The sequence below is a fragment of the Eulemur rufifrons genome, chromosome 1, assembly GCF_041146395.1.
Source record: "Eulemur rufifrons isolate Redbay chromosome 1, OSU_ERuf_1, whole genome shotgun sequence".
NCBI lineage: Eukaryota > Metazoa > Chordata > Mammalia > Primates > Lemuridae > Eulemur > Eulemur rufifrons.
This window is the reverse complement of record NC_090983.1, coordinates 94,226,203-94,247,951: the sequence shown is the minus strand read 5'-3', so window position 1 is coordinate 94,247,951 and position 21,749 is coordinate 94,226,203. Positions and strand designations below refer to the sequence as shown.

The following is a 21,749-nucleotide window of genomic DNA, read 5'->3' as shown; positions in this document are numbered from 1 at the left end:
AGCACATTTCAGACTCCTAGTGCCAGCTGCCTGCCCCTGCCCACCAGGATGGGTGCTGTGCCCAGGGGCAGGTGAGGGCCCATCCTGGACTGGAGCTCAGGGGAGGCAGAATGCCATATGGAAGCCAACGTTCTGTCCTCCCACCGCAGCCAAGTCCCCTGCCCCAGCCACCAAGGCCTAGAGCACCATCCTGTAGTGGAGGCCAGTGGGCACACCTGGGTCTCACCCAGGACCTGAAGTTGACATGAAACCACTCAGGACGATTTGCGCCTGCAAATGTCATCCCAGACCCCCACGGGCCTTTCCTGTGCGACAGGAATGGCTGCCGGCCACAGCGCAGACACCACGGGGGCTGCAGGTAACTGTGCCCAGAGGGCTTCTGCATGGGCACTGACTGTGTGCCTGGCACATGAGAGGCACTTAATAGAGAAATGAATGAATGAACCATCTCATCCAATCCACTCACTCTTCAAAAGAGAAAACTATAGACCGGGGAGAGTGAAAAATCTGCCTGAGATTATATGACTATTGAATGGCAGGGCAGTAAATCAGCAAGTATTGCTTGAGCGCCTACTGTGTACCAGCTACTGCTCTAGGCGCTGGGGCTACAGCAGCACAGGGCAGACCCGGCCCTGCCCTCATGGGGCTGACAGCCTTGCTCCCAGCTGGAGGGCTTTCTGGCACCGCAGTGGCGAAGGGACCCTCTCCCATGAGGCCCGCTCAGATGGTCCGGACGAGACGCGGAGAAGCACTGAGTGGCAGGCTGGCTCGCGGGGCTGACTGGAGACTTGTGCACTTTCCACTCCTTCTCTAGCATGGCTGGAGATTAATTATTAATGCTGAAATAATTGGCACTCATTAATGTGCCAGTCATCCACGGGGAGTGGGGCCCTGCATTAACCAGTTCATCACTCGGCGATTGATTAATTACGCTGAGCTTTTCTGATACACCCTTGGGTGACAAATCACACTCCCGAGGGTGGAAGACAAGGGCAGGAAGGGACGCCTCCTTCGGGGTGCCAGGAGGAACCGGGAAGCCAGCACAGATCTCCACTGGGGCCGGCCCTAGCTCACCCCGTTTGAATTGGCATTGCCTTTGCCCGAGGCAGCGGCTCCTGGATGAGGCTGAACTATTTACCCTGAAGCCGGAACACTCCAGGGAAATTACAGGCTTTGAAAATGCTATTACATGAATCACCTGGGGACATGGGGTGCTCCTAAAATCAAGAAAAATAACAAAGGTGTGGTCAGAAGCACCAGCCCTGGTCTTAGCTGAGGCTGAGCCTCTCCCTGGGTCCCACTGGCCCTCTCAGCCTCAGTTGCTCCAGCAGGAAAATGGGTGAGTGGAATCAACTTCTCACCCAGCGCTGATGTTTCCTCACTTGCACGGGAAGTATGTATTGAGTGCTTAATCTGTCCCAGCCTCAGGAGGCTGGAGTGGCGCTCAGCACAGAGTCCAGCTCCCCTGCAACCTGGGCCTGCAGCCCTCCGGGGGGACAGGTGTGCACGCTGGGAGTGACCGTGCAGTGAGGCCAGGACAGGAATTCGTGAGCGGTGGGTGAAGCACAACCAACCAAGCAAAGAGGGAGAAGATGCTCTGGGAAAGGAAGGGCACCTGGCAGGTGCAGAGGTGACTGGTGAGCTATAAATGGGATCCAAAGCCCAAGGCAGCAGGTGAGGAGAGACCCTCGGGCTCTAGGTGGGCAGCTGAGCAGGGTCCGGGGCCCTGGCGAGCCCATGCGGCATCCAGGAGCCACAGGGGTGACAGGGTCACTTAAAACATTACCTAGGAGGGGCAGGAAAATGCCACGGGCACATTTTGGAAAAGCATCACCTGCAGTGCCAGCCTGCGCAGGACCGAGGCTGCCAGCCCCTGCCCGGCCCCCCTTGCCGGCCGTTCCCAACAGGCGCAGCTTAGCTGACATGGGTCTGAGGCGTCACCCCTCACGGGAGTAAAGCTGCACCCAAAGGCACGGGTTTCTGTGACTTCAGGCCACCACGATCGAGAGCTAGGGGTCGGTTGTTTGTGCTGAGAGGGTCACCGAACCCCCACTGGAAGAACAAGGCCTGCCAGGGGCCCCTCCCACCGCAGGGAAGTTAGGGAGCTGTCTCAGAGCGGCGGCGGGAACTCACCTGCCTCTCGAGCTCGGTGGCCCTGGCAGGAGAGTGGGCCTCGCTGACAGCTGCATCTGAGCATGGAAATACTGACAACGGCCCTAACTCACTCCCTTGCAGGGTGCCTGTGACCAGGGAGGTGACAGAGGCCTGGGAGGCTCCCCGACCAGGTAAGCACGGGCGTGTCCAGTGGCCTGGAAAGCAGTCTGTGAGTGCAAGAAGGGCCAGGGCTGTTTCCACGAGGTCCCAGGCTCCCTGAGGGATGGAGACGTCCCCGAGAGTCACCCCTACACCCACCCAAAGCGGCCAGGAAGAGAGAGGCTCCCTCCTCCTGCCCGACCCTGGCCACCTGGTGACCCTGGGGCCTGACCCACAGGCCCCGCAGTAAGCGGTATGGGGGTGTGCTGAGCATGGCAAGCCCAGCCCCCCACACCCCTCATTCCAGACAAGGGCTGGAACTGGCACCTGGACACCCGCTCTGGCCCTCACCTCGTCCCTGGGGCTGGGCAGGGCAGGGCAGACCCCAGGGGCAGGGGTGGGGTGGAAAGCTGAGGCTGCTGAGGGGAGGAAAGCACCCCTCCCGCCAGCACCCCCTCCGGCTCCGCATCCCGAGCAAAGCCCACTGCCCCACCCTGCAGCCCTCCCCCAGAGGACAGAGGGGTCCTAGAAGCTCCCTGGAATGGAAAGGCTCTATCTGCAATGGCCTCTTTGCCCCCGCCCCTGCCCCCCCAGTACGGTCTTTCAGCCCAAGGAGTCCCGAAATCCTTTCTCGAAACCCCTCCTGAAAGTGTGGTCAGTGTGCATTTTCTCAGAGGCTTGGTGAGCCCTGTCCCCCGTCAGACTCTCCGAGGGTCTGGAATGACCCCAGAGGGCTCTTTGCTCCTGCTCTCAGAGTGGCCATTCTCACCAAGCGGGACCTAGAGGTGGGCACACGCCTGATGCTGGAGGTCGATAGACCCTCGGGGGCCCCCATGCGGATGGGATGGGGGTGGGAGGAGAGCCAGGGGCAGCTGGCGGCTTCTGAAGGGGCTCTCCAATGTCCCCAGCAGGCCCAGGTCTCCCCTGCCCTTACAGCAGCTCTCCCTCCCACTCTGGCCCCCTGGAAGGCCGCAAGCCCGGGACCTCCCCTTGAAGAGGTATGAGGCCTGGAGCAAGACACAGCTTCCCTGAGCCTCAACTTCCCCTTCAGTAAAATGGGCACACCGCACCTGCCCAACAGGGAGGTTGTAAAGATTAACTGTGAAGGTGTTGCAAAGCATTAGTCTGACGGCAGTAAATTCTCAATAAATGTTAGCTAACATCACCATCGTCTCACGCCTCTGTGAATATTCATTGAACGCATAACTGAGAAGAAAGAGGTGTGCTTCCGGGAGGGCCTCTGGGAGGAAGGGTGGGGCTCTGGCTAGGCACCCAGCGCCATTCTCAAGACAGAATATGCTAGAAAGCAGCAATAACAAAGCAACCCAAGAGCGTGGCCCTGTGCCACACAGGTGAAGTTCACAATAGCACCTACGGTGTCCAGATGAGGACTCTGAGAGGCTAGGCCGGGCTGGCACGGCAAAGCCGGGTGGGCTGACCTGCAGCCCACGCTCCCGGGGACTAATCTCCACGAAACTGTTCCGGCTGCCTCCTCCACCACCACGGGGCCCAGAGGCAGGGCCACCGGCTTCCCCTGCCTCTGCCAGCTTCTCTCAATCCACAGCCCATTCTCGCCTGCCCCCTTCCACCCCCCTGGGACAGGGAGGGAGTGGAGATGGTGCGTGGACAGCTGTCCCCACAACCCAGTGAGAGGAACAACTCAATGCACAGTTGCCACTGACGCCCAGGCTGGAGTCAGGGGCAGGAGTTGGAGAGCAGGCTGAGCACTGAGAAATGAGCACTGAGGAAGCCCCCGGCCCCAGCCTCCCCTCTTCTCAGGTAGGCCCCAGAACAGCCCCCCTCCCTCTCCCGTGCCCCTGGGCAGCCCAGTGGCTGTGAGTGATTCTGGAAACAGCCGCCTGGGGGATAGTCCTGGCTGTGCAACCTTCAGTGAATGGCTTCCTTGCTCTCAGCCTCAGTTTTCTCATCCATACAAAGCGGATAATGATACCCGCTCCCTCCCTTCACCCAGGTTGTTGTAAGGACTAAACTGAAGTGATGCATGAACCCCTGCACATAACAGAAAATGTTTGTTGAGTGACTGAATGACTGACCAGATGGTACCCTTCCACTTTTAAAGAGCTCTGACTTGGAGGCCGCAGGGACACCGTGATGACCCCTGGCACTGGGTGGCCAGAGCAGAGCAGCAGGGGCTGTGAAACCACACCAAGGGCAACTGTACAGGCCACAGCAATGGCACCTGTGCCCAACCAGCCCTGGCCTGCCCAGCACCTGCCAGGCTTAAAGGGGATCATAGATTCTAACTGCAACGGGGAGTCCTGGCACCAGCCCAAATTACAAAATATAACTACCCCACCACAAAGCACGTAACTAGCTAGGTGCATCACCTTTTGATAAGGAAGAAACCAAACGGCAAGAAAGCACACAGCCAACCGTGTAACCACACCCCTACAATCACAGTGTCAAACCCCACACACGGTCTCACACTCTCACCCACACAACCTCACAACCTCAGAGACAGCCAACCATACACTCACACGCTGCTCAGCACACGTAGTCCGACCTACGATTGTGTCACTCAACCTCTCCCACGACACCCTGGCCACACAACCCAGCCATGCCCACCCCACCCACCACACACACACCGACCGCCTGCCCACAGCCCCGACCCGGCACAGGCCGCCCCTCCCGTCCATGCCTCCCATACAGCGGACCCACACCAGCAGCAGGCCTCGCAAAGCCCACAGGCCATTTGTCATTCGCCCACTGAAAGCCTAGTGGCTAGGCAGGGGGAGCTCCCAGGGCCTCTGCCCTCGGGAAGGGTATTCTGTTTCTGCTTCTGTAGCAGTTCTCGTAGTTTGGTGGCAGCCTGTGACCTCCCTGCCACCGTCACCCCATCTCCTATCCTGGTCCTTGGCCCTCATAGGTCTAGGCAGCTACAGGATCCTGTGAGGTGAGACGCTGTCCCCCTTGGCTTCCCCAGCAGCGGTTCCCACGGGTCTTGCAGAGGGCCTGGCGGGCGTGGGGTTGGGCCAGGCTGCGCCCAGGTGGGTCAGGGGCCCGGCCATGGTACAAGAGCTGCCCAGTCCCTCTTTCAGGCCCTCACCTGGGTCTGTGGCAATGGTATCACACCATGTCACAGGTAACAGGTATAAAGCTTTGACACAAAGTAGCCCTCCTAAATTCTGCCCCCAACCCTGGGCTGGACCACAGGGGGCCCCTGTGTACCTCACTCTGAGCCAGGCCTTGCGAGGGCTGGAAGAGGAAACACAGACTGAGGACGCCCCTGGAACCTGAGAACCGGACCTGCGTCTGCCTGCCTGGGAAATGGGGGAGAAGAAAGAGGGGGTAGGTTGGGCGCTGTCCTCACGCCAGGGCCCCTGCCCAGGACGTGGACTCCACCGAGTCACTGAGGACTCAGGGCGTGTGTGAAGGTTAGCGGAGGATGAACCCCATGGGGGGATACCAGGCATCGTAGCGGGTGGGTGGGGACTGCAGTCTTCCAGTCCTGGCAGGCCCTGCCTGGCCCACTGGGCCCAGGTGGGGCCGGGGTGAGCACGAGAAGCCAATAGCCTGAACGCCAGGAGCAACAGGCGGGACGGAGGGGAGGAGGGGAAGGGGACCTGAGTCCAGCCAGAGGTGCTGGAACTGGGGGCAGAGTGGGGCTCTAGGGGCACCTTCAGAAGGAGGTGGGGCCCTTGGGCCAGGCCCCCTGGGAGATACGGGGAGCAGAGGGGAAAGAGCCACAGGAAGAAAGGACAGAGTGCTGAGGGAGAAAAGACGGGCGAGGGAGGCAGTGGCCCTGGGAGCACTGGAGGCCACAGGCGCTGCTGGGGGGAGGATGCCCAGCCAGGGCGGAGGATCATTCCGCCGCCCCACTGCCCCTCAAAGCAACAGGAATTACTACCCACCAGTGCCCCCAAAGGACCAGACCCTGCAGGGACACGGGCCAGCGTGCAGCCACAGAGAGCCACTCAGGGGCCATGTCTGCCAGCCACTGGCCTTGTGTCCTTGGAGTCCCAGGCCCTTCCTGGAGCTACTTCGAGACCCGTGGGGCCATCCTATGAAGCTCAGTCTGGGAGAGGCGGGGAAGACACTCAGTCTCTAAGCAGCAGAGGCCCCTCTGGGCCGGGGGAGGCAGGGGCTGGGCGGAGGGCTTGCAGCAGCCAGCAGCCATGCCCAGCCCACCACGGAGCAGAAGACAACCGGGCCATGACTCACTCTCTGAAAGGCTCAGGGCAGACCTGTCTTTATGACACTTTCTTCTTTACACTGTCTCAAGACCTTACGGACGACCAATCCACCCCTTAGGACAAAAGCCTGGCAGAGGAGCAGCCCTCCTGGTTGGACAAAGAACAGAAAGCTAGAAGCCCCCTGCCACCGCCTGGCTGTGCCAACTGAGATACGCTGCTTTAGCTGTCCAGGCCTCCCTCAGTTTTCCCATTGAACCTTGATGGGGTTAGATAATGCCAGAAGTCCGCTGTACTCAAATGTCCTGAGATGTTCTGGGAAGACCACATGTAACCCAAACCCCAGGGCAAAGCCTCACTGGCCCTGCAGGGGCTCAGATGAAGGCGAGGCCACAGAGCCGCAGTCCTCCCAGGAAGCAGGTGGGCTCCATGCCCGGTGGCCCTGTCCTGGCTGCATGACCTCATGCAGGTCCTGAACTCTCTAAGCCCCAGATTCTCAAACTCTGGAAAATGCAAATAAAGCCACTTTCCACAAAGGTGTGATAAAGGCAGCAGGATTTAATAGGCATCTCAAGTCATAACTGTGGTTGTAGCTGGGCTAGGGTGATTACTAACACCACCACCCTCCACCAGTTAAAGTCCCCACAGGAAAGCACAGTTGGCGGACTCACGGCCTGTCTGTTTACCCTTCTGTCCCCAGACAGCAAGCCTCTCCTGGGGGCCCGTTGCCTCTGTTAGTAAATGGAGGTGAGCACAGAGCTCGGGTCGGCTTCAACCTCCCTGGCTTTCCATCTCCACGCAGGGGCAGGGGCTTAGCCAGCACTGTCACGTGGCAACACACGCGGCCTTGGTGAAACATAATCAGTCTGGGACTAGAAGGGTAAACAAATGTGTAATTCATGAATTTGCTAATTGTCCGTCATTTTGATCTTCTGCCATTTTTCCTAGGCTCTCTGACTGACATACATCTCACGGCAACGGCACAGAGATGCCGGCAGTGAGCCCTGGTGGCCGCTGGCATCCAACCTGGACACCCGGACGCGCCTTCCTCCCAGCCGCCCACCTCCAGCCCAGCCCCCCCGCCCCCGACATCACACTAGGCAGGAAGCCCGTGGCACTCAATCTTTTATTTTCTTAAACTGTACACAAACGTGAAATACTTTAACAGCGAGTCTATGGGAAAATTGTTTGGTTTTAAATTATTATGAAACAGAACCTAAGGGTAGCTTTATTAAATAAACACAAAGATGAGGATTTAAGGATACACACCTGCATTCTACCACAGTCATGTTTTACTCTACCTCCTGGGTGTGTAAGGATAGAAAAGACACATCGAACTGAATAAACAAAATCCATTTATACCCTGAAACATTGGCAGGCCACTCGAGGGACTGTTCAGAACGTTCACCTCATATAAGACGGCCTCACCATCTAATAAAAATTAAAACTGATCTGTTGGCCTCTTTGGTTCCAAAATTATGTATAATACATTTAACTGTATTCATTTTTTTTTTTTTGCTGCTATAAAAATAACTTCTTTTTTCAAATGGCAGTTTCTGACTAATCATGCAACTAAATCAGTGCAAACATTAAAAGCAATCATTCGCTTAAAAAAGAAGCAAAGGATTTCATTTCAAGTATAAAAAATATAAAAAGAGTCGTATGAGTCCAGTTTCATCTAGTGTGGGTCAACCCTTTAAATTGCATAGTTCATGTGGCACTTGGACATCTAGAGGGTGAGCGAGTTCAGTGCTCTGCCAAGGGCCACTTCTGGACACACGCAGATTGGCAAGTGCTATATCATGTGCGTTCAGGCAGGTCTGCAAGTGCTATGCGGGCGGACAGGCGGGCAGGTGAGTGGGCAGGAGCCACGTCCATGGCTGGCCCTGGTGGCCAGGGCCCCCATGGGCAACTTCTGCAAAGCAGCTGACAGCCTTCCCCAACTCTCCAAGACCAACTAAGCTGCTCCCTCCCTTGCCCTCTGCTGAGAGGGCACCCCCTCCTCCCAGCATTTCCAGAATGCCTCCACCCCAAATTTCCTCCTGGGGTCATTCCCATCCCTCCCACAACGAGTCCTAGAGGAATGTCCCCAGTGAAGGGACAGATTGCAACTTTTTTCTTCCCATTTAGAATAATTCAGATTTTTAACTTAAAAAGTCATACCTGGTAGAAAAGTCCCTTTTCAGTTATACAGCTGGCACAAATGACCTGTCAACTGTTGGCGATTAGTTAAAGCATCAAATTAAGACCCCTCTCCTCTCCCTCCCTCCCCACCCCAAAAACAAACACACACATAAGTCATGTCAGGGACCCGAGCGACAAACAGTCGAATGGTCTTTGCCCCTGCTTCCTGGTCTCTGACGTCTCTGACTCTAACGGGCTGTGTCCTCTCTGGGCCTCTTTCCCTCTACAAGGGTGGAAAGACAGGCTCCCCTGGCCTCCAGCACGGATCCTGGGCAGGGGAGGAAGCAGACACATTCGAGCCAGGAGGTGACGAGGCAGAGCAGGCCGGGTAAAGCCGAGGGGCACACAGCCCCCCGTGTACCCACAGGCCCCCAGCCTGCATCTGCTTTTGCTCTCGGGCTCTCTCTCACTGTCTCCGTCTTTGTGCTTTTATGTGTGCTCGGAAGGCGCGATTCAGAGTGGCCAGGCCAGCTGGTGGGGATGGTGGCTGCTCACCCCATTCTCTCCGACTGACAGGCATTCGTAGCTAAGCTGCCATTTGTCACCACATCCATTTGCTGGTATCCTGGAGGCTGCTGTGTGGGTGGCAGGATGCGTCTGGCTGTGCGTGGCTACGTGTGCATTTTAAAGTATTTCATGTCAGTTGAGAGTTCTTGCTCTGGTTTTGACTGGTTGCTCTATGAAGTAGTAGAAAAATATTTCAGGCCTCACAGGCTGCAGCATCTCTGCATCCCAACGCGACGACCACGCTCAGCCTGCCGTGCACCGCCCGTTCCTGCAGGGGCTGGAGGAAGCCCACCCGGGACTGCCCTCCACGCCCCACTGCCTTGCCCCCGCCCGCCACTGTCAGGCGCAGCCACACTCCTCCACGATCATGTTGGGCACGTCCCGCTTGACGATGTTATACTCGTCATCAAAGTACAGCATGGACATGGTGCTCAGCTTGGTGGGGATGCAGCAGGAGTTCACTGTGCCGGGGTTCAGGCCCCGCATGCGGTACTGGTTCACCACAGCTGTGTGGAAGGAGGAGGCAGAGCCGGGGACCCCTGCCAGGTAGGCTGGGCAGCTCCCCTCACAGTAGTTCCCGTAGTAGCCGGTGGGTGCAATGATCCAGTCGTTCCAGCCGATGAGGCGGAAGTCAATGAAGAACTGTTGCCTGCAACAGAGGTTGGTCCGGCCATCACACTCCAGGCCTCGCTTGCGAATGCGGTGCCTGCTGTCGCCCAGCCGAGCCTGCACCACCACAAAGGGCCTGTGTGACTCCTCCCCCGGGTCCACGAACACAGGCACCACGGCCAGCTCCTGGCAGCTGTCGCACTGCACGTCCAGGTTGAGTCGTCGCTCACCCCGCTCAAACAAGGCCTGAATGGCCTCTGTGAGCGGGAAGGTGTGCCAACCGCTGCGCTTGAGGTCCACCTTCTTCTCCACCACATTCCACCTGTCGCCGTGGCCCTGCTCCTGGTAGTACACTTTGACCCGCACCTTCCGCCGGCTGCCCTTCTCCAAGACATAGGGCAGGAGTTTCAGGTAAAGCCACAGGCTGGCCTGTACCACAAACAGGTTCTGGTTCCCTTCATTGGAGACGAAGAAGTACAGGCGGACCCGGGAAGAGGCAAGGCCATCTGCGGAGAAGGGGGAGAACAGGCCAAGTTAATTCCACAAGAACACGAGGCAATGGGGGAAACGGACTCTCGGCTGCAGGATGCAGGAATGCAGACTCGCCGCACAGCTGGAACACGTTACTGACCAGAAATGCCGTTCGTGGGGCTGGGGCCTCTGCTGTAACCTGGGAGAGGCAGAGAAAATCGTTTCCCATTGAGAAACTCGGACCAGGTTGGGGCTGCAGGGTCCAGGCCTATAAAATCCTGTCTCACCTCTCCCAGGCCAGGGCTCCCTGGAGACAGGCTGTCAGGCCTCAAAGCTCAACAGAGGAACCTGTCAGGAGGCCAAGATCTTAACAAGTTGTTATGGGTATCTGTGAAATCTGAAAAACAAAACCAAGGATTGCAGGGAGGATTTGGGGATGGGTTGTTTTAGTGGGGCTTGCTTTCTTTCTTTCTTTTTTTTTTTTTTTTTTCTGGTTAACATAGGGCATTGCAAAATCAAGCTGAGCCACCTACTGCCTCTTCCCAGTGTTTACCTAAGCATGATCTGACCCAACCCCCAGTGGAACCTCCACTGCAAACAAGCAAGCTCTGCTCAGATTTCTGACATAGGAACGTGTGCTTTGCAGGCTGCAAAGTGCAGCCCTTGTTTCCAAGTAGCTCCAAGGGACAGGACATTCAGCCTTGAAACTTGAGGTCCAATCCTTTGACAAGACTCTGGCTCCCCATTAATGACACGCTCAAAATCTCCAAGGAAAAAGGGGCTGGCTTGTTAATTCTCACAGTAATTCAGCTCAACAAGAATGGCTGTGCCAACCAAGAGATGACTCCCCTCTCATCCTACATTTCAGTGACCCTTCCCTGTGACGATCTCTACTTTTTCCTTTTTTTTTTTTTTTTGCAGGAAGAACAAATAAGGCAACTGTGTGGCTAGGGCTGGTTTTATCAAACCTCCCGCCATGGCCCCCCCAGCCCCTGCCTCAGGCCTCGCCTGGCTCCTCTAATAACACTGACATCTGACTTTGAAACGGGGGAAACTGCAGCCTTAAAAGCTGGTCTTGGGCGAGCTGCCTGTGACCTGAATCTGTTATTTATAAGTCAAAGAGCTGGCTCCGTGAAACGGACCAGAAATATAACAGCCCCCGCTGTCATTTTGTGCCACCAGGACCAAAAGGTCTCCTCGACCTTCCAGAATCACATTTCTACTCTGGGCCCCAAAGCACCTTTTAATCCGAGCCCTCTAATTGCATGTGGAGCTTTCCCTGACTCACTTTAGTGGACAGCTAAAACGGCAATGCATTTCTTTCTAAGCACAAACCGGCCCGATTGTCTCTGCTTTTCTCCACACTCGGCCATGCAAAACTTTTCATCCCTTTTCATCCCCAGGCTGCCTGCTGCCTGGGGGGGGGCGGTGCATTTGCAGCCAGGGGCACAACTGCCCGCCCCCCAGGCTCCCTGCTTGCCCCCGCCCTGACTGCACCGGGGCTTCCCCCTCTGCGACCTTCTCTGCAGTCCCCTCCGCACAAATGGGGCCGAGCTCCAGGCACAAAAGCCAGCCTGGCTTATTCAAGTCCTGAAAAGGACAGCGGAGCCGAAAGCACTTGCAGCATTTCAGCGCCGGCACATTTTTCTCCTCCTTTTAAAGTTCCAAAAGATTCTTCTCTCACTGATTTTTATATTTAGACAATGTTAGAGATTTGCAATGAAGGAGGGGGGCAGAAATTCCCGAAAGAAGTCCCACCCTTTGTTAACTACGAACTCTGTGGTTCTCGGGTAAGAGGGCTGCAGCGGCTGCCAGGCAAGCCGAAAGGCACAGGGCTGTTCCCGAACCGCGTCTTTCTCTGCGTAAATGATGGACCTGTTGAGAAGCCTGCCTTCCGCCCGATTCCGATGCCCACACAATCGGAAGAGAGGTTGCCTAGCTCTCCCCAGCGAGGCTCCAGCAATCCTGGCAAGCCCACGCCGCCCGGTGATGGAAGCGGCCCCAGGGGCCTCTCACGCAGGCACACACACACACACACACACACATACACACTCCTCCAGCCCACGTATATCAACAAGCACACACATCTCCATCCACACTGCTAAGCCTACACTCCGATCGTGGGAAACAAAAACATTAAGCAATCACCAAGCAAGTGCCCGCAGAGCCAGGGCCGCGCGCATCTGCCGGGAGGGGGACGCGCGCCCAGAGGCGCTGGGGCCCGATTCCCAAGAGCAAGGGTGGAGGGCAGAGCGCTCTGCGGCGGGGGTTAGGGGAGCAGGAAGGGGTCTGCGGCATGGAGGAAGAGGATTGCAACCAGGCAGAGAGCAGAGGGCCACGGCTGAATGGGCCGAGCCCAGAGTATGGCTTGCCCCCCATAGGGCGCGCGGGCCACGGCTGGCTGCCGGAGGGCTGGACCCACCTGTCTCGGCGAAGCTGATGATTTCTGAGACGCGCTCCTGCCCGTCGGCGCCCGGGCTAGCGTGGCCGTCGAGGTGCGGGATCTCCACGCGGCCGTCCTCGCGCACCTTGCCAGCGTGCAGCTTGCGCAAGGCCGTGACCATGGCGGCCTTGGGCACGGCGTGCGTGATGTTGGGTCGGCCCCGCATCTGCAGGCGGCTCAAGATGTGCCGCTTCACAGCCTCCAGAAAGTCGCCGTCCACTCGGCCCAGCTCCTCTGGCCGCCGGAAGCCGCCGCACGATGTACAGGTGTCCTGCGAGCCTCCCGGGGCTCCAGGTGGCGGGGGTGGCGGGGGCGCGGCGGGCGACGGCGGGGGTGTGGGTGAGCCCCAGGCCTCGGGCCCCAGCCAGCCGGCCGCCAGCAGCAGAAGGCAGGCGGCCCCCAGCGCCCGACCGGGCAGCCCGTCCATGGTGCGCCGCTGGCGACGAGGGCGCCCGCCGCGAGGCGAGCCGAGCCGAGCGCAGGGCCGGGCTCCGGGCTCCGGGCGCGCCGCCCCGCCCCGCCCCCGCCCGCGCCCGCGCGGGCCTCCGCCCGCCCGCCGGGAGGGCCGCCGCTGGCTCGCAGGGGAAGGGGCCGGCCGGGCCGTGGGGTTCCCGCGCAGCGGGTTAGGGGCGCCGAGGGCCACGGGGGCCGGAGGGGCGCGCCGGGCGAGGCAGGGGTCGGAGGGTCACTGCCGCACGGGCGTCTCGGGGCGCCTCGGCATCTGCAGCCTTCTCTCCATCCTCTCCGCGTCGGGGCTCGGAAGCCCCCGCTCGAGTGAACCGAAAGCAGCGGCAGCAGCGGCTCGGCCGCCGGGCAGGGAAGGTGGCGAAAGAGCTGGTCGACGCAACTTGGCCGAGACGGAAGCGAAGGCGCTGGAGCCCCGGGAGCAGAGCCGGGCGCGGCTTGGCGCGGCGCTGCGGCGGGCGCTGCGGCGGGGTCCCGCGCTCGCACCTGAGCGCCTCGCCCTCACAGCTCCGCGCCGGGGAAGGGCCGGCGGCGGCGGCAACGGGCAGGTCGTCCTCGCCGGGGGCGGGCGGGCAGCGGCGCGGAGCGAGCGCGGTGCAGGGGAGCGCCGGCCGCGCGGGCCCTCTCACAGGCGGCGCCGAGCGCTCGGCCGCGGGCCCTGCAGTCTTCCCGGCGCGTCACACGGCAAAGTTGTCTCCAGGCTCCCGGGGCGCCGCATCCACGAGCGGGCGGGCCGGCCGCTGCGCGCCTCGCCCGGGCCTCTGCTCCGCCGCCTCCTTGCTGCCGCCCTCCTTTCCCTCCGCCTGCCCGCGCGGGCCGGCTGGGCGCGGGGCGCCTGGAGAGGAAGACGAGGGGGACGCAGGGCCCTTCTCGCCCCTGTCTCCTCTGCCTGCTGCTGCTGCGGCGGCGATGTCGGCTCGAGCGCCCAAAAGTCTCGCAGCGTCCCCGGGTGCGGGTGCCCTCGCTCGCGCTCACACTGGCACACGCCGCAGGGCCGGGAGAGAGCGGGCGGGTGGCGGCAGTGTCCCCGCGGCCGGCCGCGGCACAGAGTGCAGAGCACGCTGAGGAGTTCTTCTCTTTGCCCTCTCTTCTTTTACTCTCCCCGTTTTTTCTCCCAAGGAGGAAGAAGAGCCGCACAGTCTCCGTATGTGCGCGCGCCTTGAGATAGACGTTGGCAGAAATAAAAGGGGGGAGGGTGTCGTCCTGCCCGTGCGGGAGGAGACGGTCCGCGCCTCCCAGTTCGGGCTTCCCGGGGCGGGGGGGGGGGGGGGGGGCGGAGGAGGAGGCGGAATCTGTTCGGGTCGGGGCTGCCCACCCCCGCTTCCCTCCGCTCTTTTCCTTTCTGCCTTTGGGAGAAGGAGGGGCGAGCCGGCCCTCTCCCCTCCCCCCAGCAATGCCAGGCTACTTTTGCTGCCTCGAAACTTTCCCACCACGTGGGCGCCCCGGACCCTCGCCCAGCTGGGCGGCAGGCGGCACCGACGGGCTCCTGGCGCGGTATCCGGGTGCTCGCCCCCCCTCCCCCCGCCGCCCCCTACCCACTGCCGCGCAGGCCCTGCCCTTGTCCCAGCAGACGCCCTCCCCAACAGGGAGAGGCGACTCCCGCCGCTGCGGCCGCCCCCGGCCCTCCTGGGGCGCTCCCTCCCGGGCTGGCCTGGTGAAGCGGGGATGACGGCGCGGCCTCGGACGCGGACGCCGGGAGCAGGCTCCGCTGGCGGATGCCGCAGCGAGCGCCCCGGGCCGCCGTCTCACTGGCCAGGCGTGGGCCCTGCGGGCTGGGGCGGGGGGAGGCGGCAATCGCTAGAGGCCTGGCCAGCTGCTGCCTCTGCCCGGCCAGGAGGAACGCCTTGATTGTGCGGGGTCCCAGCCTCTCGGGCGCAGAGGCCCCTGAGCCCCAGGGCTTGCTGGGCTGCCAGGGTCTGCAGCACCTCCCCCCAGGAACCCCTATCCCCACCCCACCCCCCCTCCTGCCAACCGGCAAACTTTGGCCTCAAACCCTGGTTCCAGTCGGGGCTCAGCTACTGCCAGCTTTGTAGGAGTGACCTTGGATAGAGTCCTCGCCTTCTCTAGTCTCTACCTCCGCTTCTGTAAAGGGACAGTAACACCTAGCTCACATGGCAGCCTAGACCAGGCAATTGGGCCAGGCTGCTCACAGAACCGGATAAAGGATGGTTCCGTTCTGAAGCAGCCGGACAGGAAACGCTGTCAGTGGAAACCGGACTCCCAGCCCCGTCCAGAACCCCACGTGCAATCCGTTCCTTCTGCACCTCCTCGCCCCCCAGCAAGGCCTGGGGCAGCACAACAGTGCCAACGGGCGCAGCGCCCGGGGTCAGGACTAGGGCCTCGCCCCTCTCCTTGTAACACGGGGGACTGCGAGGCAGAAGTGGGATGGGCGGTCATTCTGGCTTTTCTAGGATACCGGGGATCCGGGGATGACCCAGGCAGAGCGTGGCCTCCTGCCCCGCTCCCCACCGCCAACTCTGGGGCCAGCCCTGCGGCTGAGGAGCTCAGCCAGGACCGCAGCCCCGCCGAGGCCCGCAAGTCTGGAGGCCGAGCGCCCCCTCCCTCCCAATCGGAGGAACGGACCTGAAGCCTACGGGGCAAAACCAGAGCCACTGAGTTTGCCAACCCCAGGCCAGAAGTGGGAGCCCAGGACGACCCCGGAGATGGCAGCCCTTCTGCCTCCTTAGGACATTCTCGGAAGCCAGAGTCTCTGCTGCTCCCATCGGGTTCCCAGCCCTGCCCTGTCAGGGAGCCTTTGGTCCCTGGGCAGGAAAGCGATGCTTCTGCCTGGTGGCCCCCAAATGCTCGAGTGTTCCCACTGGGCGCACACTGCTCTGGCTCTCTGGCTCTCTCCATCACCACGGCCACCAACCACTTGGCAAAATCATCCTCGGTCTCTAAGACCGGGCCCCGTCTCTCCTCCTTGGTGAAGCTGTCCTTGACCCTCTTGTGCCCTGAGGAAGTTTTTACCTGACTGGGCCCCTCAGCCCAGTCCCTGGCTGTCATCTCCTCACTTGTTATCTCCTGTGTGGGCACCAGGCCTCCTGGGCCCTGTCTGGTGCCAGACCTGACAGACGACCAAGGAGAGCTTATTGAAGCAATGATGGATTGAATGAATGAAGGAGAGAAGTCATTAAGCCAGTGCAGGTTTAACCCCCTTACTCCGCAGCACAAGCCCTAGCAATGGTGTTCCTGGCCCTTCTTATGGCCAGCTGCACTTGGGCTGCACAGGGCTGGGGGGAAGGAGGGAGTGTGGGTGGGGGGTCCCTGCCTTCAAGAAGGCGCAGCACCCTGCCCATTGACCTGGCACCAGGGAGAGGCAAAAGCCACCGCGCCCTTGCTGGTGGGAGGAGGGAAGAGGAGGTTGTGAGGAGGGTCCACACTTTGCTCCCCTGGTGAAGGAGCTGTCAGCCCCACTGCCAGTCATCTGCTGGGAGGGAACTGGGTCAAGCGGTAGTCAGAAACCATCTGCTCGAGAAGCTGGGATTATCCCGCCCTCTGCTGATCCCCCAGCCCACGGGAGCCAAGGGTGTAAATTGAGTTCTTCCAGATCACCTTTGTGTTTTTGGTGTCGGTTGTTGCGGGGGGGGGGGGGGGGGGGTGCTGTTTCCGTTACTTCAAAGCCTCCTTTAGCTTTGGGCTCAGTTCTCCTGGTACTGGTGACCTCAGCCTTCAATCTCCAGCTAGGGATACGACTGCGCCTGTCAGTTTTGAATACAATAACGCACGTCAGTGCTGCAGCCGACGCCCTTCACACGGGCTGCAGGACCAGGCCGCCCCCACGAGGGATCAGGCGCCCTGCCACCGTCAAAGAACTCCAGCCCAATGAAGAAGGCAGGAAGGAAACATGGTGACACTTTGGATTCAGGCACACAGAAGACGGAGGAGGTGTCCTTCAGGAAGCTCAGAGCACTTGCTCTCTCACCAGTTTTTTGTTTTGTTTTGTTCTGTTGCATAACCCATCGTTAAGCGTCAATTCGGGAGTGATGAAAACATCCAAAAGTGATACGGCAAACCACCATAAAGGTGAGCCTTAGGGCTCATTTGCAAAAAGAATTGAGAACCCAGGTGCAGTTCTTGGCCCTGCAGCCCCTGCAGGGTTGAGGGTAAAGAGACAGCCTTCAGATCAGTGGGCACAGGTGCCTGGGCTAGAGAAAGGCCTTTGGCAGAGCTGAGCTCAGGGACCTGGCCTGCGCTTTCCCACCGCTGGTCGAGATATCGCTGTTACCAAACATTGCCATCGTTGTGTCACACCTCTCCAGAACAACTCAATGTCTGCTGGAAGGAGCTGCGTGCCAGGCCAACACAGTGTCCTGCCTAACTGGCAGCCCTGGATAGAGGAGGTAGCCCGAGCCTGGAGCCAGGTTCAAAGGTGAATCCAGGGTGCTCCCAAGAGTCAGAGGATACGCTTACAACGTGTACGTTTATAAGCCAGTGTGGAGCCCTGCAGAATGCCCCAAGGCCACCTCATGCCTTTGAGGTCACAGAGTGAAGTCTTTGATGAGAGAGTGGGCATGGGAGGGGTATTTTGGTAAGACAGCCCATATTTATCAGGGCAGCTGGACGGCTCCCACCTCAGGCCGGCCTCTGTGCCTGTCTGTCTCCATCCTTAAATTCCACGGTGGCCTCAGTGAGGGCTCTTATCTCTGGCCCCCCACACACAGTGCCTGACTCAGTGAGTGCGTGTGGAATGAAGGAGGGTGATCACATGGGACAGATGAAGGCGTGAGGTGGCCCACTCGGCCAAGACCCTGTAGGACAGCAGTGGGCCTGGGACTGCAGTGCAGACCCTGCATTCCAGCAGCTGGCACAGCAGGCCACATGTGCACTCCCATCCTCCTCCCCCAGGCATACGCCTGTGGACACGAGCACATCACACCTTCTCGTGCCCCCATTCTAGTTCTTGAACAGGCTTTCACATGAAACCATCTTGTAAGGTTTCTAATCAACTGCATTGCTTTTGAGCTGACTTCCTCAGCTCCCGAACCCCTGATATCTACTGTTTGTTAGCAAGAACCAAACCAATTGTTGTGTCTGGGCCCCATTCTCAGAAAGACTGAGGAGCCCCAAAGGAGCTTGCTTGGGGGGAACCACCTCCACTTCTCCTAGCAAAGGCTGCGAGCGGGGTACCCGAGGCTCTGCGACAGTAGGATTTAACATGTTTGGAACACTCAGGAAATATTTCAACAGCAGGCCCCATGGGGATGGCTGTCCAAGTTGGTATATTTTCTAGAAAAAAAAAGTAGAGGTGCTAAATACAGCAGTTGGTTAGTGGCCCACTTCAAATTGCTAATCACAAACTATTTGTAGCACAGAATTTCTCCCCATTCATTCAATAAACACACTGAACTAGCTGCTGGGAATACAGCAATGCATGGTCATGGTCCCTGCCACCACCACCCCAGTCTACATGAACAGGCATGGCTCAGGGAGATGACTGGGCCAAAGCAGAGGGGACAAGGGACCCACATCTGCCAGGGGAAGTCTCGAGGGAGGCAGGACTTGAGCTGAGTTATGCAGGATGAGGAGGCATTTTCCAGGTGGGCTCCAGGTGGGTGTGAGGAGGGAAGGTGGTTGAGGACTGGGGTCCCTGTGATGAGCCACATGAGAGGAGGGGTTAGGGGAGGAACCAGAGCAAGTCCAGTGTAACTGGGCCCAGGGAAGGGGCAAGAGGCCTTGTCAGCCCAGCGATGGGTAGCAAGGCCAAGAGGGCATGCAGCCCCTTGCAGGGGTGCTCTAGGAGGACATTGACAGCGTTGTAGTGGCTGAGAGAGCCAGCCCATCGGGGAGGAGAGGAGGGCCAGAGGAAGGTGGGAGAAGAACCACATGGGAGGAAGGGGAAGGATGGACTCCTCCGATCAGGACATCAGCCCTGGGAAGCTGATGGGAGGTGGGAGGGCTGAGCAGGAAAACTGAAGGTCCTTCTCCTCCCAGCTCTGGTGTGGGAGTTCCTATAGACAGCTCCCAGATGCCCAGGTGTGGCCCAGAACCTGATGAGCTAACAAAGGAAAAGAGGAGCATTCCTAAGGTGACTTTGCTTTGGGTCTCCAAACTCAGCTGTGTCCACTTTGGGAACACTTGGGTCAAAGTACCCAATTCCCTGAAAATAGCATTCCTCAGTCCTCAGCTGTTCTTGGACTTCAGAGCAGACCTTTGTGACGAGAAGTGACCTGCCTGTCCAGTGGGCCATCAGCAAAGACAAATGCACAGCCAACCCAAGATAGCATTTCGTAGGTTCTAATAGGTGACAGGGACAAGAAAGAACCAAGGAAATCACACTTGTATACAGACTTGACTTCTTTGCTTTTTAAACAAAACCAATACTCATTAGTCCATTGAAGTGCATGGAAGCTGAGGACATTCTGTTCCCAATTGTCCACACCCTCTCCAGCTGCACCTGTAGCCTCCCTATTCGCGTAACTCCGCTCCTGTGAAGCTACCACAGTAGGGTAGCTCCAAAAGAGAACCATCAGAATGCGCTGGGGCTTCGCACAAGTTCTCCCCTTCCTGAAGTAAGACCCTAATTGAATTTTCAGTCAGTGAAACGGTCTCTGTCTCACCATTGAAGGGAACTCCACGGGGGAGTCACTGCGGTTGCAGAAGGAGAGAAAACTCCAAGCCACTACCAGCTTTATCTGCCCCGGCCTGGATATTGATTGGCTCCTCAGGCTGTGTTAACTTCCAGTCCTCTCAACTTTCAGCCCTTTCGCTTTCGGCTGCGCTCCCTGCCTTCCCTCCACCCCCAGGCCCAGGAGTCAGGTGCTGATCTGAAAACGGAGGCGTTTCTCACATACCTCCTTGGCTGCATTCGACCCTTTCAGCACCTTCCCTTTCCCATGCACTAGATTATGGGTTGAAATGCTGGAGAAAAAAAAAAAAATGAATGAAAAGAGGAGCAGATTTTTGCTTGATGCATAAATGTATTTATATCTAATTAAGAGATCCCGCTGTGAAGGGGGTAACGTGTTTTAGTTCTGGCCTATTGAAGGACAAACACCTATTGTGCGCTCGCTCTGTTGGTCAAAGACTCCCAGAGCCAGCAGGGGCATTAGTGCTGCCGGTGGAACCTTGAGCAGAGCCCTAGCTACCAGGCAGCGTCCTCAGGGCTCCGCCTGCCAGCAGGACCCCTCGGCCCCGAGATTTCTCATGCAAGCTGGTCTCAAGACAGGGACTGAGGATTTGCCCTTATACACCTTTCTGAGAAAAAAAAAAAAAAAAAAGAAGAAGAAGAAGAAAATGAAAGATGGAAAGATAGATAAAGAGATAACAAGCATCTTTAGGATGAACAAATACAAAACAGTAAACTTTCATTTGACCTTCACGTCTCTTAGAGTGTCTGATGCTTCTCATAGCCCCACAACTCCCTGGATTCAGCAATAACAGCACAGAGCAAGGAACCTAAAAATAAAAAGAAGAACCTGCCCATGCCTAGTTTTTCATCAGGGATACAGGTACTGAAACACTCTTCAGCTGACATTCGCTATGACTCGTCAAAAGAAGGTGTCACGTGCGTTATCATAAGCCATTGTTTGCCCTATAAGGTAGTCAAACTGTTGTTTACCTGAGCTCAGCTAACTCCGGATCCCTCAGTTCATTAACTCCATGCACTCTCAGACACATGCACTGGTCTTGCACATATTGGGGACAACTAACCCTCTGCAGCCACAAAGGCATGTCCTGGGTTCAGGGCTCCTCAGGATGGTCTCCAGCCCTTCCTGGCACCTCCACCTATTGTCGGGAGGACCTAGTAGGAACAGAGCACTGTACCAGGTAAGGACAGGGCTATGGCACTGTCCTGCATTCGGATCGATTAGCAGGGAGGGCCGGGCACCTTGGCAGCAAGCACTGGGCCACAAGGAAGGCAGTATGTCAGGAGCAGATGAGCGGGAGGAGCCCTGGCCCTGGGGCTTTGCAGAGGATAGAGGGACCTTGGGGGAGGGCTTCCTGGGTGGGCGCTGAGGGTTGGAGTGACCCTGGAGGAGGTAGGACGGAGCCTGTCAGGGTCAGGGAAGGGTGTCTGGCCAGCGCCTTCCAGACAGAAGTGGAGTGGGGTCGTGGTGACTCTGCAGGCCGCCACACCAGCCCTCAGCTGCCTCATCTGCACTTGTCTTACATGAAAGAAGAAAACCTTGGGAGCTTAAGCTACCGTTATTTTGGGTTTTCTGCTCTATCAAGCCAAACCTAACATTAACTGATTCAAGGAGACATGAAGCTGAGCTGGGACGACCCCCAGTTAGGGAGCAAGAGGGAAAAGAAGGAAAGAGACAAAGAGGGGCAGCCAGGGAGGCGGAAGGAACCCAGGACAGGGTAGTTCCCACAGCCAGCGGGGGTCCTGTGCAGCAGGGCAGTCCTGCAGGAGGCCAGGAGAGGGTGCTGCGGTTGGCTACGTGGGGTGGGAGGCGGGGGGAGTCTCTGAATTAACACAGCGACCAGGGGCAAGGAAGGCATGGAGAACACATAAGGGTGTGTTCTGCCCCCCTGACCCAGGTTCCAGGGTCCCCAGAGCTGCAAGCCAGGGGCTGCAGTGGGGGTCTCTTCAGCTGGGAAGCCCCCAGAAGTGTGAGCCAAGGGATGGCTGACCCTCAGGAGTAGAGGCAAGCACAGCATGGGAGGTGTACAGGCCAGCCCCGGGACCAAGTGCAGGGACAAGGCCCCCGTGCCCAGGG

General features: G+C 58.7%; 1 protein-coding gene across 1 annotated transcript; it reads right to left on the bottom strand.

Moving 5' to 3' along the window:
• Positions 1 to 7,516: 7,516 nt before the first annotated feature.
• On the bottom strand, positions 7,517 to 13,096 carry INHBB (inhibin subunit beta B). The gene is made up of 2 exons (XM_069473683.1): positions 12,598 to 13,096; positions 7,517 to 10,210 (listed from the first exon to the last, which is right to left on the bottom strand). The coding sequence occupies exons 1-2, from the start codon at positions 13,043 to 13,045 to the stop codon at positions 9,435 to 9,437; spliced, it is 1,224 nt and encodes a 407-aa protein (XP_069329784.1). The 5' UTR covers positions 13,046 to 13,096; the 3' UTR covers positions 7,517 to 9,434.
• Between the last annotated feature and the right edge of the window lie 8,653 nt (positions 13,097 to 21,749).

Excerpts from the sequence above, each read along its gene's own strand:
- INHBB (XM_069473683.1), bottom strand. The coding sequence starts at position 13,045 with ATGGACGGGCTGCCCGGTCGGGCGCTGGGGGCCGCCTGCCTTCTGCTG. Across the intron at positions 10,211-12,597 it reads CATCAGCTTCGCCGAGACAG|ATGGCCTTGCCTCTTCCCGG; the intron begins GTGGGTCCAGCC and ends CCTTCTCCGCAG.